This window comes from Falco biarmicus, chromosome 5 (assembly GCF_023638135.1).
Source record: "Falco biarmicus isolate bFalBia1 chromosome 5, bFalBia1.pri, whole genome shotgun sequence".
NCBI lineage: Eukaryota > Metazoa > Chordata > Aves > Falconiformes > Falconidae > Falco > Falco biarmicus.
This window is the reverse complement of record NC_079292.1, coordinates 38,178,945-38,196,771: the sequence shown is the minus strand read 5'-3', so window position 1 is coordinate 38,196,771 and position 17,827 is coordinate 38,178,945. Positions and strand designations below refer to the sequence as shown.

The following is a 17,827-nucleotide window of genomic DNA, read 5'->3' as shown; positions in this document are numbered from 1 at the left end:
GGTGGAAAAATACCTCTGTGTTATCTTAACTCACAAAATCAGCAAATTATGTTGATTGTGACAACCTAAAATTTATGATCACTGAGAAAGGCCAGAAATTATTTTAATGAAAACCTCCCGTCAGTTCTCACGTACATTAATTTCCTACAAGCTAAGTAACACAGCATGATGCGACATCATCAGCCTTATGAAACAATCAGTACTTAAGGGGGGGGGGGGCGGAATCCATAAGCTTCCACACCCCCCCTCCTCATTTTGAACTTAAGTCATTGCTGTAACAATATACTACCGTAATAATGCTGCAGGACACCGCCATCATCCCTCACCTACAACTCTGCATTCATTACGGGTCAGTAGCCACCACACCACAGAGAAAATGTAATTGCTACTGCAGGCCTGCAGAGCAGAGAAACCACAGTCTCCCTCAAATGTAACATTATGGAAAAAGAGCTGGGGACTTCGTGTCTCATCAAATGAAAGGCACTGCTGGGACAATAAATTGACTTTATAAGCCAAGAAACACACACCCCACAAACGTCAAGTTTCTGGATACCTATTATAACTTGGAACTGCGAGATACCTAAAGTGTCATTTAGAAAGTTTTAAAAAATGAATTTAAAAAGGCAGGCAAAACTGTCTTTCACATAAGGACACATGCAACACACAATTCAGACTTTCCTCATTTCCCTTACGTGTATTTAATAGTACCTTTTGATAGTCTCCAAAGAGATGGCAGAAAGGTAAGAGTAAAGAGAGGAAAGTATGCTATACAGAAGCAGGTCTATGGTACCATCCCCAAGATTCATACAATTTAGGACAGCAATCACATTACTGAATCCTGAACTACCAGGAATCCACATTCAAGATAGATGGAAACTGACTAGCTGTGTTTTTCTGCCACAACACGCTACTCAGTTGCAGTTTCCCTGCAACTCCACCAGCACTAACATCACGCTAGTCCTTTGTCATCTGCAAATTTAGCATCTATTTTGTCATGCCATATATAGTCCAGGGAATTCAACCAGGAAAGAAAGGCACTTCTCCAGCCTGTCCACCCTCTATCTTCATGGGGGGAACAAGATAAAGCAACAGAGCAAAAGATGGAAAATAATGTTCTGAGCAGAGTTTGGATGCAGGTGAACACCATTCAAGTCGTTTCATGCTATATACTCCATCTATGCTACTGCCTCTATCTACTCTGCCAGTTACTTTCAGAGTTCAGTGGAGGGGCTGAGGGCAGCTTAGTAGAAACTTTGCAGGGAAGAGGTCATAAAACACTGAAAACAGCCCAGAAAGGGGCTAGGGAAGACATTTCCCTCACAGTAATAAGGCAACCCAAGCAGAAGCTCAGAAGCCAGCTCAGGCTCAGACAGGGTAATGTCTGGGAGAGCCCCGTGGCCTTGGGAGCGCAGCTGCCTGTATAGGGGAGGGAGGGCAACAACTAAATAAAGTGTCAGGCAGGATTCATCCACCCCTTTTACTCAAATAAATCACTTAACTTTTCAGAGAGCAGCAAATCTCCTTACCCCTCCTAGATTAAAGGCAGACTTAAAGGAATGTTTGATAACACTGCCCTCTCCCTGGATCATTCCTGATGCTCATCAGCTAAATACATGCAGTAAAACTATGTTAGAGACAAACTTTTATTTTTAATCAAGGGTATTTCTAAATAAACTGATACCTTTAAAAGACACTTTAAAAGCTTACTGGATGTGGGATACAATTTTCATTTTGCTTCTACGGAGTTTGATGACCATTAGACCAAGGGTCTGTGGTAAGAGTATCTCTTTGAAACATCTACCAGACTTTTTCCATTCTGTAGTATGAGGTAAACTGAAATTCACGGTCTCGGGTCTCCCATGAAGGAAGAGACAGCAGGACAGTCATTTCAGAAGACAATTTTCAGGTTGCTCACCAACTAAGGAAGCCACGTCTCTATGGGATTCCCACTAACATTTCAGGAAGCAATGATGCTTTATGCCAGCATCAAGTATGTTTTTGAAGATTTCATTTGCCTGCCTACATGCTTTGCATAATGCTCACACTATTAAAAGAGAGGAAGCTAATAATAAAAAATAAAGGCTAATTTACATTTCACTGCATAATACCAGAGATAAGTATGTAATTTTAAAAATAAGTTAAAATATGACTTGGATGAGCAATATTGCAAAAAATATCCATTATAAAAAGTTCAGTACAAGAGAAGCAAGAAAAAGGGGAGGAGAAGTGCTCGTTACAGGGGAACATGTCAGATGAACAGGAATATACCACAGATGCTAAGGAGGAGAAATACTGAACAGGGTGAGCTCCTTTATCGCTACCAAAGTTACTAAGAAACCCTTGTCCTCAGGAATAAAAGGAACAAGAGGAAGTCCCTGAAAATACTACAGAGTTCGCGCACTCAGACTGCTTTAGTTCCGTATGGGAACCAGGTCTAACCCCGAGATACCCTCTCCAGCTTGAATGAAACATCGACATGTCAACATTAAGGAGCTCCAGTATCATCTCTAAGCTGATACGTTTTACATCTAAAGAACATGAACATTGCAAAGGCTTTCCTGAGCCAAAGCCTCCAGATAACCTGTTCTCAGAGCCAAAATTTCTTACTAAACACAGTGAGACAGATGCTGGCACTGGGCATGAAGCATAAATCCACCAACTCAGACCCCGCTCTGCCAACAACCCATGACATCAGGGCAGTCACAATAAAGGTAGCACGCACTCTCTCCTTACACCTTCTGCACCCAATCCCCACCTTCTAAGTCTACAACAACCGTTCCTTAACTCCAAGAAGTAAAAATCGCAGTGCCCAAAGGCACCTTCTGCCAAGAAAACACTGGAAACACTTTTGCTGATTTGCTAAAACATGAAAACATGGGAAAGGCAACAGCTCAGGGAAGTTAGACCTCACAGCAATGCAGATATGGCACGTATTTTCTGACTCCTTCACACCAAAGCAAACTACTAAAATGTCAGTTAAATGGCTCACCTTTGAATTATGTTACAAGTTCCTTGTGAGGACACCAAACTTCCTCCTAACATTCTTGCAAGTGCTCACTTGTACTGTATCAAAAGGCAAGCACTGCTCTTGATAGTTTCCCTAATGTAGACGCTAACACAATGCTAAATAATAGCATAGGAGTACTTCACCCCGATTCCCCCAAGAAAACAAATTTCAAAATATACATAATAGTAATTTGACCCTCCTGGTATTTTTCCATTCCTTTTCTCTACATACCTCAAATGAGTTCCAAAAGAAAAACAAGATATTTTGAACATAAACCTCCAAGCCAGTCTTGCAATTATTTTCAGAAAGTCTAGTAATAGCTCAGTAGGAATAAGAAAAAAAAAAAAAAAAGGAAAAAAAAAAGAAGTCATACTTTGCAAACCCCAAGTTTGTCCTTATTTCCTTCTTTTTCTTTATTCATTAATGGCTGTTGCACTGCCTTGCCTTTGGAGGACAATGCAATTTTGGTAGCACTCTTTCCTCTTAGCTTCTGCAGAGTGAGCATTTTGACATCTGATCACAACCAAAGCCCATTTAGGGAGATCATATAGATGTTTCTGGGAAGAGCCTGTTAACATGTTAACTAGTTCTCTCTCTCTAAGGAGGAATTTTCTTTCTCTTTCTTTCACTGAACTCCGCTCCACCAGCACTAGAACCAGTAACTGCACTGGAAGGGGATGAGACAAAAGAAAGAAAAAAAGAAACCACAAAAAACCCAAATAAACCAAAAACAAAACCAAGAGATAAAGCAAAAGGCCAACCTATTTTCACATAGATAACAATAGGAACTGAGAAAGCCAGTAACCTTTTTACACCTCCCAATTAACTGAACTGCTGAAAGCTCAGAAGAATAACAAGTATATGAAAACAATCTCTGCATGTCTTCTCCCTTCACGATCACCAGAGCCATGTATTTTACCTCCAAACACTCCCTCACGGAAGGTTTCATCCACAGGGTCAACCTGGGTTTTAGCTTTCCAGCACTCCCATTTTTCTTCCCTGACAGTCTCAGGCAAAGCTTGCAGGCAGCAGTGGACGCGCATACCTGGGAGCCAGAGAACCTCCTTCCCACTTTTGTCACCAATATGCAATTGCACTCACTTGCTGAAAGCCACAGCACCTTACGCAAGATAAAAATAGCAGCACTTACTTGTTTTGGTAAATAATTGCTTTTTAAAGGACTATTATAGTAGCAGAACTATTATAGCTTACTTTTAAACATTTAAAGTTATAGTTCCTGGGGAATTTGCTTAGTAGTCTATTTAATTCTTTAATAATCTGAGGAGAACAAACCAATTTTAAATTCTTTAAATCTCTCTTCCCATTTCAGTGTCCTCAATGATGTAACAGCCTTTTAAATAAAGCTAGCGATTGCTCGTTAACAATGTGAAGCCTTCACCGTACTTTCTGCAGTAGTTTTGTTAGGCATTCATACATGCCTGAAGAGCCAGCGCACTACAGCAAAACAGCTCGTAGGTTGGAAGGGCGAGTTTAGTGGAACTTGTGTAATCTGTGAGCTGGCAGCAACGTGGATGGCCAGGCAGGCTCCAGACTCAGAGACAGCAGCAAAGAGAAACCAAATACTGAATCCCGCTCCCAGTATCATCGAAGAAAACAACGCATCTACCGATAAAGGAATCAAGTGCAAGGACATGCCTTGGCCCCGCAGCTACTCCCACAGCCTGCGGGACGGGGATCTGCATCCAAACGGACGCTGCCCGTTGCCGGGCCGGTATGTAAGGCGCTGCGTGCAATCGTTTAGTTTGGTCGCGCTCAAGGCTACAACCAGGTCGCGACCTGACACCCTCTAAAGTAAATACCACGACATGAGAGGGTCAGGGCAACGAACTGCTGGGAACGCCCGGTGCTAGGGTTCGCCAACGGATTTTTCTCTCAGCTTGGAGCTCGTGTTCAAGTGTCTCCCCAAGCATGAAAGCACTGGGGGAATAAGCGACCAGCCACCACCAGCGAGCGCGACGCTGCCAGCTCCGCAGGACGGTGCCCAAACCCCGCACCTTTCCCGGCGGCTGGGCAGCGGCAGGGAGCGGCACGCGCCATCCCGGGCTTCCATCAAAGCCCTTTTAGCTCCCGAGTCGCGAAGAGACGCAGCTGTTCACCGGCGGGGACCTCATCGTCGGCCCCTGCACCCCCGGAGCCGTCGCGGCGGATAGAGGAGCCCCGGTGCTGCCCGTTTGCCACCCTTCGCCCGTCCGGTAACCGGCCGCTTCCGCGGGGACTCACAAGGGCAGGTGACCGCCCGCATCCTCGGCCCCCCACAAACGAGCTGTCCAGGTGCAAAGCTACGGCCGGGGCCGGGCACCGGCGCCGCTGATACCGCCCCCCGCCCCCCGCCGGCTCCCGCTGCCCGCGGCGCCGCGCAGGCCCGGGACGGCGCCCCCGCCACCTCCGGCAACGCCGGCACCCGCTGCGGGGGGGGCACCCGGCACCGCCGCCTCCCGCCGCCGGTGCGCCCAGCAGCGGGGTCAGCCCGGCGGGGCGGCGGGCCCGGCCGCGCTCCACCTGCCCGCCGCGGCCGGGACCCGTACTCACTCCGCGTAGCCCGTGGTCCAGGGCAGGCGCCGGGTCTCCTTGTTGAGGATGAGGATGGGGCGGGCGATGTGGTCGGCGGAGCACTCCACCTCGTCCGGGGACAGTCCCAGGAACTCGGGTCTCCCGTAGGGGAAGCGGAGGGGCAAGTCCGCGCCGCTGCCGTGGTCGGCGCCCGCGCTGCCAGCCATGATGCCGCCCATGAAATTGGCCACGGCGGACTTCACCCGCGTGAGCATAGTACCCCCGCCGGAGGCGGCAGCGCCGGGGCCGCCGCGCAGGGCGGGGAGCGGGGCGCGCCCGCGGGCAGCGCTGCGGCGGCGGCGGCGGCTCCGGCAGTCCCCGCCGCGCTTCCGCAATGGGGGCGCCGGGCCGCGCGGAGCCGGGTGGGGGAACGGCGGGCTCAGGGGCAGCCGCGGGGCCGCGGCCTCATCGCAGCAGCGGCGGCGGCAGGTTCCCCCCTCCCGGCGCAGCGCTGGGTGAACTCAGCCCGGCGGCGGCTGCTGAGTCATGTGATAGCGAGGCTGGATTTGCCCGGGCGCTTCCTGCTCCTCCTGCGGCACCGGCGGGCTCCTGGCACACGCCGGGCACGGGCGGCCGCCCCCCCGCCCTGCCTCCCGCCCGCCTCCCGCGCCGGGGGGGCGGCCCGCGGCAGGTGCGCGGCGTGGGGCGGGGCCTGGCGGGGCCGCCCCCGGCTGCCTGCGGCGGTGCGGCGGGGGCCGGGGCCGTGGCCGTGGCTGTGGCCGGCGGAGGGGCGGGCGGTCAGTCCTGCCCGCGGCCGCCGCCGAGAGGAGTTGTCCGCAAGGCCGTTCACGGGGAGCCGTTCGGCGGTCCTGGCGCGCTGCGGGTGCCGTTACCGGCGGGCTGGAGGTCGCCGCCCACAGCGCGCCCGCCCCTGCTGCCCTGGGGCTGAGCCAGCGCCGCCCGGGCGGGACGCTCCATCCCAGCGCCCGGCAGAGCCCTCGGGTCTCACGGGCCGTGGGACTGCGCTTCCGCTGCAAGGGTTGGCCATCCTTCTCCTCCTGAAACGTGTCAAGGATGTTTTTCCTACACAACTTTTTGCTAGGAAAAACGAACCACTAGCGCCCTGCCCGGGGGGCGGCCCAGCGGCAGCGGCCTAGAGCGAGTCCTGCGGCCGCGGGTGCCCCTGGCTGCCTGGGGGGGCCGGGACGTGCCCGCCCGCCGGCCGGCAGCGGTGGCGTGGCCGGCCCCGGTGGCGTGGCCGGCCCCGGTGCCTCCACGCGCAGCCAGGCGTTTAGGGTGCTGTCACGGGGCAAAAGTGAAAGGACAAGCCTGAATATCTTCAAATTTGAGGTCACAGATGTTTTAACACCCCCTTCGCTGGCTGTGTCATATTGACTGTGTCATATATTCTTTTACCAAAAAAAATTGGGAGGTCTGCTGCAAGTGGTGGTCGCCCAAATGCGTGGGAAGGTTGCAGGTTTGCACGTGCCAGCCTTCGGGAAGACAGGCGTGAGGGGAGCATAGCCAGAGCATGTGAGAAGCCGGTCCGCTGTGGCAAGGCTGTGTCTGTGCCCTCTGATGCTGCACTACTCCTGAGAGCTATAAGCCTCCCTCACTGAAAGGCGTAGCGACCTGCAAAATGGAGCAGGTAGGTATGGCAAGCCATGAGAGTAGCACAGTACTGGGACTTAGCAGGGAAAAGCCGGTTAGTCATCAGATGTGGCTAGTGGGGATGATCGGCTGTCATCTAGCTGGCTCATAGTAGGAACCAGCTGGCATACCGCTGAACACGCAGTTACACAGTTTTGGAGAGCAAGGCCTGTGAGCTTGTTCAATTTCTGGTTATTAAATGATATCCTAAGAGCTGATTTCCAACAATACCTGTGGTTTTGACCAGGTTCCTTGTATACAGACAAGAGAAATGCAAAGATGTTGTGACACCAGTTTTTATGATAAAGCTGTCTATTAACAAGTCTACAGAGCCAAAAGTAGGTTGGTGAAGAGGGATGCTAAGAGTGTGTTAAGTGCTACTTGAAGTAGAGTTGGAAAAATACCCACCCCGAATGAAACATTACAGATATATCTCCTTTGTGAGGAAGTAGTTATTTTTCCTATCTCTTGTTTAGTCATTTCTAGGGCTGATACTATAGATGTTTTGAGGAAGACTCTCTTAGGTCAAAAAAATACGTGACATTAATAACTCATCATTTGATTACAATATAATGAAAACCTTGTAGTTTTTCCTTTCATGCATTTGCGTTTGCTTTGCTTTGCTTCCTGGTTACATTGCAGAGGTCATTACTTTAAAGAAAAAGAAAAATAAAAAGAAACAAAAGCTTGTTAAAATTCAGGGTTTTTTTCCACAGGCCCTGGTCTGGGTGTCCTAACAGGCAACCATTCATCCACATTCAGCTGTTACAGGGAAGGCAAGCCTGAGGTGTTGGGATTCCCAAAGCCCCGTGGCTACTCTGTTTAGTGGCCTGAACCGTAACTGCTTTGTCTAGTCCAAGTTCATTCACAGTCCCTGCCACCCAAGGACAATCCCTTCACACTATCTTTTGCCTGCTAGACGGCCAGTGTTTTTCATCAGGCGGGCACTCCAGCACCCATTTCCCTCACTAATGCTTCAATGGACCTGCCACCTGGAGAATACAGGGGCATGAGCAGACTGGACATGTATCCTGGAGAGGCTCATTTTTTTCTTTGTAAAGGTAGATCCCCTCACAGGTTATCAAATATACTCCTGGAGAGGCTATGCCAGCAGACTAAACTTTGCAGTTTATTTGACATAAAGACCTTGAGAAATATAATTGACTGAAACTCGGAACAGAGAGGGTACAGTGTTTGTCTTCCTGCCCCACCTGCAGTCATTATTTTGCACAAATATGTATATGTAGGGAGTATATGTAGGCTTGTTAGAGTTTAAATTATTATCTCTGCAAGATGACAAGGAAAAGCTCAGATCAGACATATGGGGAGACAGCTTAACACCTCACCACTCAAAACAAATCTGTGTGCTGTTTGAAATTCTGTGGATGCTTGCCTCTGGCACAAGAATGCTGCAAGGATACAACAGGTATGATGTGGCTGGTCTCTTTATACTGGAAAGTGTAGATACGCTTTGATTTCAGTTCTCTTTGGGAAAGAGGATCATGTTCACTTTTGAGTCACTTTTTGAAGCCCCACTTCTCAAAGGAAATAATGGTCAGGCCTGGCAGATCTCAGCAAGTTCCTCAAATTTCCTGGCCTGCAGTCCATCTGGTCCAAGCCAGACATTTTTTCTTTGGTGGTGGGTAGACCTCTAAAGGTTTGGGTATTGACCCAATCAAATAAAATTTTGAGGCTGAATTCTCTATACAAATGTTTGAAAATTGACTCTGTGTTCTCCTGCAATCCCATGACTAACGCAAAGGAAGGATGACAGGCTGGATTTTAAAAAATGTAAAATTATTTGTGATATTGAGATAAATGTACTTTTCTCTCTGAATAGCTAACCATGCTGTGGAACTAGTGAAGCTGCATGTGGGCCAGAAACACATTCATATGAGCTCTTTGAAGCCTCTGAATTATGTTATGCCACCTTGCCATGCATCATATTCAGCATTCAACAAATTCAAGAGCATTTTATTTACAATAAAACAGATTTACACAGAGAATAAACTTTTATACAATGATAGAACAATTCTGATTGGAGACGACTTCTGAAGATCATGTGCTCCAACTTCTTTGTCAAAGCAGGACCAACTTTAAATTATATTACTTTGTCTAGAACCTTGTCTGATCGAGTTTTCAGTATTTCCAAGGATGGAGATACCACAGCCTCTCTGAGCACCAGTTCCAATCTTCAACCACCCACACGTGAAAATTTTTCTCCTGGTACCTATTTGGGATTTCTGTTGTTGCAGTTTGTGTGTTGCCTCTCATTACCATTCACATCCAAGAAGAATATGACTCTTTCCTCTCTATACCCTCCTATTAGGTAGTTGGAGACAGCAGTAATGTTTCTCCCACTTAGTGTTGCCTTCTAAAGGCTCAACAAATCCATTTCTCTCAGCATCTTCTTGCAACAATCTTGGTGGTCCACTGCTGGACTCGTTCCAGTAGGTCGGCTGGGGAGCCCCAAACCGGACATGATACTCTCACAAATGCCATTTAGAGGGGTCACTTCCATTGACTATTGCTGATATACCCCAATATGTGGTTAGCCTTCATCCCTGCAAAGGCACACTGGTGGCTCATATTCGCTTTGTTATCTACCAGGACCCTCAAGCCCTTTCCTGCAAAGATGCCTTCTTGACAGTCAGCCGTCACTGTGGGTTTACTCCATCCCAGTTGCAGCACTCTGCGTATGTTCTTGGTAAACTTCAGGAGTTCCTGACAGCCCATTTCTGCAGCCCACTGAGATCCCTCTGAGTCTCAGCCCTGACCTCCAGCTGTCAACTTATCCCCCACAACCTGGGGGAAAGCAGACAAATACTTACAGTCAGCAGCAAACTTACAGGTATCATAACCTCTCTGTAGGTACTATTTATATATAGAATCCAGCCTCAAGCTGGAAGGGACCCATAAGGACCATGGAGTCCACCTCCCTGGTCCTGGCAAAACTACCTAAAACTACATTATATGACTAAGAGCATCATCTGGACACTCCTTGAACTCTGTCTGACAGGCTTTGTGCCATGACTGCTTCCCTAAGCAGCCTGTTCCAGTGATCGACCACCCTCTCGAAGAGGAATTTTTCCTAACGTCCAATCTGAATTTCCCCTGATGCAGCTTCATTCCATTTCCTCATGTTCTATTTCTGCTTTTCTATCCACTTTTTAAAGAACTGAAGCAAAATTCACTTTAAAATAAAGGAAAAATTTGCAAGATGAAATATCCACTTGGCTGTGAGGACTCTGGTTCTGGCTCTTGAGTACTTGAACAGAGGCTATATTATGTGGAGTAGCTGGAAGCGTATCAAATGAAAGTGCTTGACTCAACATGTTTACACATTTTCTGATCATAAAAATTATTTCTAGTGCAGACCCTTTTTTTGTTTCTGTTGCAGAACATGGAAATACTTGGGGCTCTGCCTCATAAGCATATCAAATTTATTTTAGCTGTCTAACTTTCATTTGCTCGTACCTTGTTTATACCTTATGTTACCTGCTTGCTTGTTTTGTTTCCTGTGCTTTTCATGCTCTGAACAAAAGTAATGGGAAAACTCCCGAAGACTTTGGTGAGAGAAGAAGTAGCTCTAATGTGAGATGAATGCACCATTTCTGTGGGCATGAATTTCTGTGTCATATTACCACAGATGTGCAGAATATCCATAGTTGTGAACTCAGCTGCCACATTAGTTCGGAGAGTATATCAGAATAGATGTCTGACATTATGGTGAGGAAACTGTATCTTCAGGGGAAAAAGCAGTTTTGAAGGAAGAATTGGTTGTTTTTCTCTTTTAATCCCCCAAACAAAAAATACTTAGAGCCTCGTTTTGCACATGACTCTGCTTAGGAAGATGACCATGTCATATGGTCATCAATGAAGTTATTCTTACCTTTTCAAATGTACTGTGCAACCTTTGATAAGCATGAGGAAGCTCTTTCTTTCCATAAAAAGGCCCTTCAGAATCACAGTGCCTGAGGCAGCATAGTGATCTGGAGGACAAAATGCCACTTATTAAGATATCAACCCTACTTCCTGCAATACCAGATCTCCTGTCCATGCCGGCACCAACCCCCAGCATTTCTACGCTTATCAGAGCTGACAAGATCAAGCTCTTTGCCAGTTTGCAAACAGGAGCACCAACAAAATTTAAAAATAAATAAATACTAGCAATACTTGGAGTTATATGTTTCCTCTGCTATACCTGATTTCTACTGCTCCATTCTCTAGTCTACTAATTTCACACACGGATTTCCTGGTGAGAGACTTCGGGGACTGAAGTTCAGAGAGAGCATCTCCAGAAGAATATGGTTAGTGTGGTGGTCCCAAGGCTTCACAGTCTAATTCAGTCCCTCATGAAGCACGAGTCAGGCAGTGCTGCTGAGTGCTGCAGGCTACCCAAAGAGGCCAAATCTACAAAATAGTATCAGGGCCGAATCCCCATATAGTTCATTCTCAAGCAGAAAATTTAGGGCAAACTGTTCTTTTTCCATTGCTGTCCTAGCCATAAGCTAACCAAAACCTGTAAGTATTTTTGCTTTGACAGGTTGCAGGGGCTATAGTTAGGTTCACTTTTCGTGGCATGGTGCTTTTAGTCCGCGGGTCTTCCTTTGAGCGTTGCCTGTATCAGAGACCAGTGTGGGCTGGAGGCATGGGAGGGGCAAGCAAACATCCAAAGTTTCTTTTAGACTAGGGTAAAACAAGGGATAAAACTGTTGTATGCACGGGTTTCATGCTGATATGCAATGTGGATGTGCCAGGAGCCCTGTGGTGGTAGGTAGGATTTGGAGCCAGAGGTTGTCTACCTGCTCCCCTAAGTCAACCTACATGGAGAACTACCTTTTTCCTTGGTCATGCTGAACAGTTAAAAACCTATGCTTTTAGGGATCCGAAAGCTAGAGATTCCTCTCACCAGCAGGACTTAACCTAGAAGGCATTTTCAGAGCAGCAGTTGTACTGAATCAGAATGGGCTTTAACAAAGCAGGGGCTGGAACACAGGTGTCCTGTTCCTCAGCAGGGTCTCTCCCTCCTGCTTTTGCAGACTCGTTCTTTCTGCATATTTAAGAGATTACACAAAGCAGAGCCCTGTCCCAGCCCTGTCCTTACTCCAAAATACGCTGTACACCTGAGTGATGAAAGCATTCATACCAGAAAAGTGGGTTCATATTCCTTTTCACAGTGAAGGACTAATAAATGCAATATCCTGAGCTGTGTGAGAGCAGCCTTGACTTAGGTACCCAGGCAGGAAAAAGGCCCTAAGGAGGGATCTTAACTCACTGCCAATCACAGTAAAAGATGTCACAGAATCTTGTAACTGCTTGAAATCTCTAGAAATATAAACAAATTCTTCAGCGTAAGCTGCCCATAAGCCTGTAAGAATTTCACATTTGCCAAAAACTACAGAATTACTTCTGCAAGAATCTATCAGCAAGTATTCTGAAAATAAACTTCTAATTTCACAATAAGCATCATCATCATGATTTTGCTTCCACAGCCTTTTCTTACTTTCCGTTATCTCTTCCTTTTTAATACCTGTAGCTAAATCTGCTAATAATGGGATGGAATAGGGATTAGCTTGTTTATGTGCTCCTGTTGGCGTCTTTTCATAAGGGAGGTGGAGCAAAATGATTATATCCTCTCTGAGGCTTCTTCGCCCTGGCTCCTGTGAAAGAACATCTTGCCCTGATGATGTTGTGAGATGCTTCAAAACGTCAGCAGTGGCAACACTTTTGCTGGCAGTCTCAGCAAAAAACCCAGAAAGTAATCAAATAGGTTGCAATGCAGAGACAACGGGAAAATGAGCAGGTAAAAGGACACGTGGGTGTTTGCAGATGTTTAGAGCTATGGGACAGCACTAACAGCTTGGCTGAGCGCAGGCGCATGTGTTTCAACTGCCTCAACATTTTGGGTTGAAATAGGAGTATTTCAGAATATAAAATGGTCTTGACTAGTGCCTGAGTTACGCATGGGTTAAGCACACAGGGAAGTGATCTGTATATACGAAATGGTGGGGAAATTTTGAGTAACCTGCTGGCTGCCTCCACTGCAGAGGCTCCTTACATGGGGCTGTTTCAAGATTAAGTGTGATGGGTGCGTGAGGGGCTTCTTGTTTGCCTACGGCAGCTCAGGAGCAGATGGCAAACAAGAAGAGGGATCCTCTCCTTACATCTGGGCTGTGGCTTCTGCTGCACAAGCTTTCCTGCAGCTCAGGCCAGCCAGGCACCAGCTTTCAACCGTGTGTCAGCTGGGGTCTTGTCTGCAGCACAGTTAAGCCTAAACCACCATGCTCTGCTTAGAGTTAGGCAGTCCGTCTGTTGTTGGTGGGTTTTTTCATCTTTTCTTTTTCGTCTTGTCTTTTCTTTTTAATTTTTTTAATATTAATTAAATGAACATTTCTGGCAGAACTTCAAGATTTGAATGTCAGCCTGGGCATAAAAAATCCCAGGTGCCTTACGTGGCACTCATTCTCAGCCAGCCTTGCCAAGGAAGGAAGTGGGATTTTTGAGCAAGTTGTCAAAACTCCAGGTTCCTAGACTTCAGGCTGAGTTTACAAGATGTTTTATGCTGTCAGAAATGATAGTCCCAGCTATACTGAATGATGGCAGAGAAAGTTAAAGAATTTATGCTACTTTTGTATTTAGCTCTCAGATTTCTGCTCATCTTCTGTAAGCAGGAATAGGGAAACTGTTTTCCCCATGCTTTTTTTTTTTTTTTTTTTTTTTTCTTTGCACTATTCCTCAGGAGATGCCTGTGGCCCTGTGTAGTCAGCCTGGCTATCTGCTTTCCCAAAGACATGAGATTCTGATATTAATATGCTGTCATTCAGATTGCTACAACTAATATGCAGAATCTTGTCAATAGCCAAAGAAAGAAGAACGAACAAGGTAAAAGCAAGTTTTTACTTCAGAATAATTTTGTTTTATTTAGAATTTATTGGGACTTCCAAAGGTCCTACTAAGAAGTAAAAGTGTGTATATAAATATTTGTTAAGTTGTGTTACAGTGAAAGAGCTCTCCTGGTTTAGTTTTATAAGATGATACTATAAATTTTGTCCTTCTACAGCATCCTTCAAAGGTCTCTTATTATAGTATCTGCTGCATTTTCTGCAAAGACCTGTGTCCATAGTGTGGGACCTAAACCATTTTTAGGTTTGACAAGCACATTGCTTTTCTTCTCTCCCACACTTGTTTTATAACTTGACCACTCTCTTTCATTAATGCTTATGACAGTTTTATTTAAATGGATTCTTCCTCACCTTGTTTTATTTATTGAGGAGTTTTTAGCTTGATTTGTCTTTGCTTTTTACTTCCTCTTTTATGGACTAGAAGCTAAGGCTTTTGACAGTCTTCTGCAGACTGGATTTAAAAATAAAAATAATAGAAAAGGAATAACTTTTTCATGCTTCTTCCTAAAACAGATTGCCCAAGGCACAAAAATGTGACAGTTATATCTGCTTCATTTCTCCCCATTTGAACTGAATTAGTGACGAAAACCCAGGACTTCGTTCAGTGTTAAAGCGCTGCTAGCCGAGGGACGGACATGTAAGAGAACATTAGCAATATGCCAGTGCTGGCCATCCTGCATATAGCGACACTGAGGAGTTTCAATGATTTGGAACTGCGCTATTTCAGTGGTGTTGCAATGTACCCATAAGGCTATCTTAAAGGCTCTTCTGAGATCACAGAAACTGTGGCTTCTTCAGATATTCTCAAAAAAACCCAAACCCCAAACCCCCAAAAACACCAAACTGGAAGCCTAGAATCAGTTTGAAAAGGTTGTGTCAGGTAGAAGTTAGTCCAGCTCTTGAGCGGGCTGATGGAGCAAAAGTGCAAACAGGATTTTCTGAACATCTCTCTGCTTCCGCGGCGGAGGCAGCCACAGGAAAGGCCCTGAGCAAACACATTGCTACAACAATAGGCAATCTGCACAACCTTCTGCTTGCTACAGCTGATTTATCTAAAAATCAAATTAACCTTTGACTTTCATGGGTCATGGCCTTTCAACTATTGTGTGCAACAGCCTAAGAAGCCAGATAGAAAAGCTTAAATCGTTTTAAAAGATTTAAAGCAATAAAGCAAGCATCATAATCTTCCACCAAATAGCTGACATCATATAAATATGCTGACCTTCTGGAAATATAACTGTTTGTGATTTAACACCTGTGTTTACATTACACTTTTTTTACATATATAAACTGTGGGGTTTTTAAAAAAATATATTTCTATGAAGCTGTAGCCCCTTTTGAGAGTGATACATGCATCTCAATTACATTTAAGTAAAGAGAGTAAAGAATTAGCATGCCATAACCTAATGCTGGTTATTGCCAATCGTCTCCCAGCTTAGCCACTGGAAACAATTCTCACTGTGGTGCAGGGGAGTTCCCTTTGCTTCATGTTTTCAGACTCCTTTCCCCTCCACTTGAGCCCTTGCCTGAAGTCCTGCCTGAAGCAGGGAGGTGCTGAGGGCTCACTGCCCACGGCTGGCACGCCAGCCCTCTGCAAACCCCATGGCCTCCAAGGCTGTGGTGCAATTGTGGTACACTACGGCTTGTCCAAAACTTGTCACCAGCCTAGGTAAAACTGACTTCGGTCTCCGTGAAGATGAGAGTAAAATAACTCTGCTGCTGCTCACTGCCTTTTCCTGCTGTGCACATCAAGGGGCTGATAGTGAAGGTGGTGGGGCAGTTTTGGGGGCTGCTTAGCCCAGGCTTAGCAGCTCCAGCCCTCAGACAACCATTACCTGCACCAAAACCCAGGAACCGCAGTCACAGGTACACTCACTTGTCCTTTGTCCTTTGTGCCTGTACTTTGCTGTCCCAAGCCAAACCATGGTTTCCTCTGTGGATTTCAGTGTATCTCCGTTTGCAGTTTTATAACAGAACTTACCGAGCTACAAGAATTTGCAGTCCCATAAAAAGACCTGCGGTTAAGAAAAATCTGGAAACGTATTGTCTATATTTATGCATTATTTAATAACGAAGTATTTAGGTGGATGGGGAGCACCGTAAGATATTCCCCTTGACAGTTTGCTCAAAACGACCCCCCTCTGGGCAGATCCCCATTTCAGCAGCCATTACTGAGAAATGCAGGCCTGGAAGTCAGGGTCAAAAAGTTTCCTGGCGTGATAGCAGGGAGAGAGTCTGCAGCTCAAGAAGAGACTGAAGAAAAGTGTTGATACCACAAGGACAGCTATGGTGCTTCATTAAATCTGATGAAGCCTGAAATTCAAAGCTGGTAGGAAAGGCTTGCATAAACTGCATAGAAAGCATTTAAAAATGCTGATAAGCAGGTACCTCTCTGATCCTATTGCCAGCTACATTGATGTAGCAGGTTTTCAAGGATGAAGTTCTTTGAGAGAAGTTTCTTAGGAAGGTTTGATCTGTCAGTGCTCTCAGTCAAAACCAGCCACTCCCCTGAAGTTTAAGCAAATGTTTAAGGAAAACAACAGTACAAGCCCTGTGTTGCTCTGTTCCCCTGGTTGTTTTCATGTGCTCCTCACGAGGGATTTTGTGACGTGGGATTATAGCTCACACGTACAATTATTGTTTCATCCTAGATGCCCTAAAGCCATTCAGTGAGAGTTTACATCCAGGGTTTTTAACAAGAAACTGAAGCTGGTCTTTGGCACTGCAGTATGCTGAGCTTACTGCCCATCTCTGGTAGCACACAGGATTTTCATCTGGTACCTCTGCCTGGAGGGGTTTGTCCCAAGTGGGGCCCTCTTCCCAGAGCGCAAACACTCAAATGACCAGATATCCTCCTCAGGATGGACACAGGGAATAGTGCCCCTATGGGGTCACAAGTCCCTGTACCTCCTGGGAAAGGACATGGTGAGGAGGGGTTTGTGGGGAGTACCAGCTACCCTGTAGGGAAAAATGGTTGAGATTTTAAGATGGGGCAGCAGAGGGTTGAAGCAAGGCAGGAATAAAAGAGGTGTCTGGGTAAGGTGGGAAAAAGCATCCAGGAATCATAAAGTTATTAATTCAGTAATATGGATTATGATTTTTTTTTACTATTATCATAATAACAACATTATTAGTTCCATCATAATATTGCAGCAAAGACTCCAGTCCTTGGTGAAAATGAAGTTTGGAAACTATTGATTTAATGAATAAAAAGTAATTTTGTGGGTCATAGTAAATGCTATTGATGTAAACAACATCGTCTGTAAATTTATAGCCATATATTAAACATTGTTGTGGAGACCTTCCTGCAGGAAATTCATAGCCATTTAAGCCACTTTGATGTTGTTATTCTGCACAACACAGCCATGAATGCTTCATGGAAACTATAGGGTTAGAACTCGTTTCCAACTAGTTCTGAAGCTGCCAAGGAAAGCAAACCTGATTTTCAGAAAGTTCTTCCACTTGGCTTCACAGCCACCTTTTAGCTTAGGCAAAATTTCTGGCTAAATAGTAATTTGTATAAAAAGTCACAGTGATTGTAATTCATCAAAAATAGGTTTTCGTATTGCTGCCTTCAACACTCACCTTTTCCTGTTGTTTCCTCATGCACACATCATCAACTGTATCTGATTCAGAAAAATAAACTTACTCATAATAGCAATACTGCAAGAACGCATAAACCCAAATAGATTTTTATAGGACCATTTGCTGGAATTGCTCACCCATGTAAAATTAGTCATGTGCCAACACTGGC

General features: G+C 45.9%; 1 protein-coding gene across 3 annotated transcripts in view; it reads right to left on the bottom strand.

Annotated features, from left to right (window-relative positions):
• Positions 1-5,802, bottom strand: part of PPM1H (protein phosphatase, Mg2+/Mn2+ dependent 1H) — a 144,915-nt gene extending 139,113 nt beyond the window's left edge. For all 3 annotated transcript variants that reach the window (XM_056340507.1, XM_056340505.1, XM_056340506.1), the window contains exon 1: positions 5,558-5,802. In XM_056340507.1, coding sequence (XP_056196482.1) covers positions 5,558-5,793 — 236 coding nt within the window. In that variant the 5' untranslated portion in view covers positions 5,794-5,802. The remainder of the gene's footprint in view (positions 1-5,557) is intronic.
• Between the last annotated feature and the right edge of the window lie 12,025 nt (positions 5,803-17,827).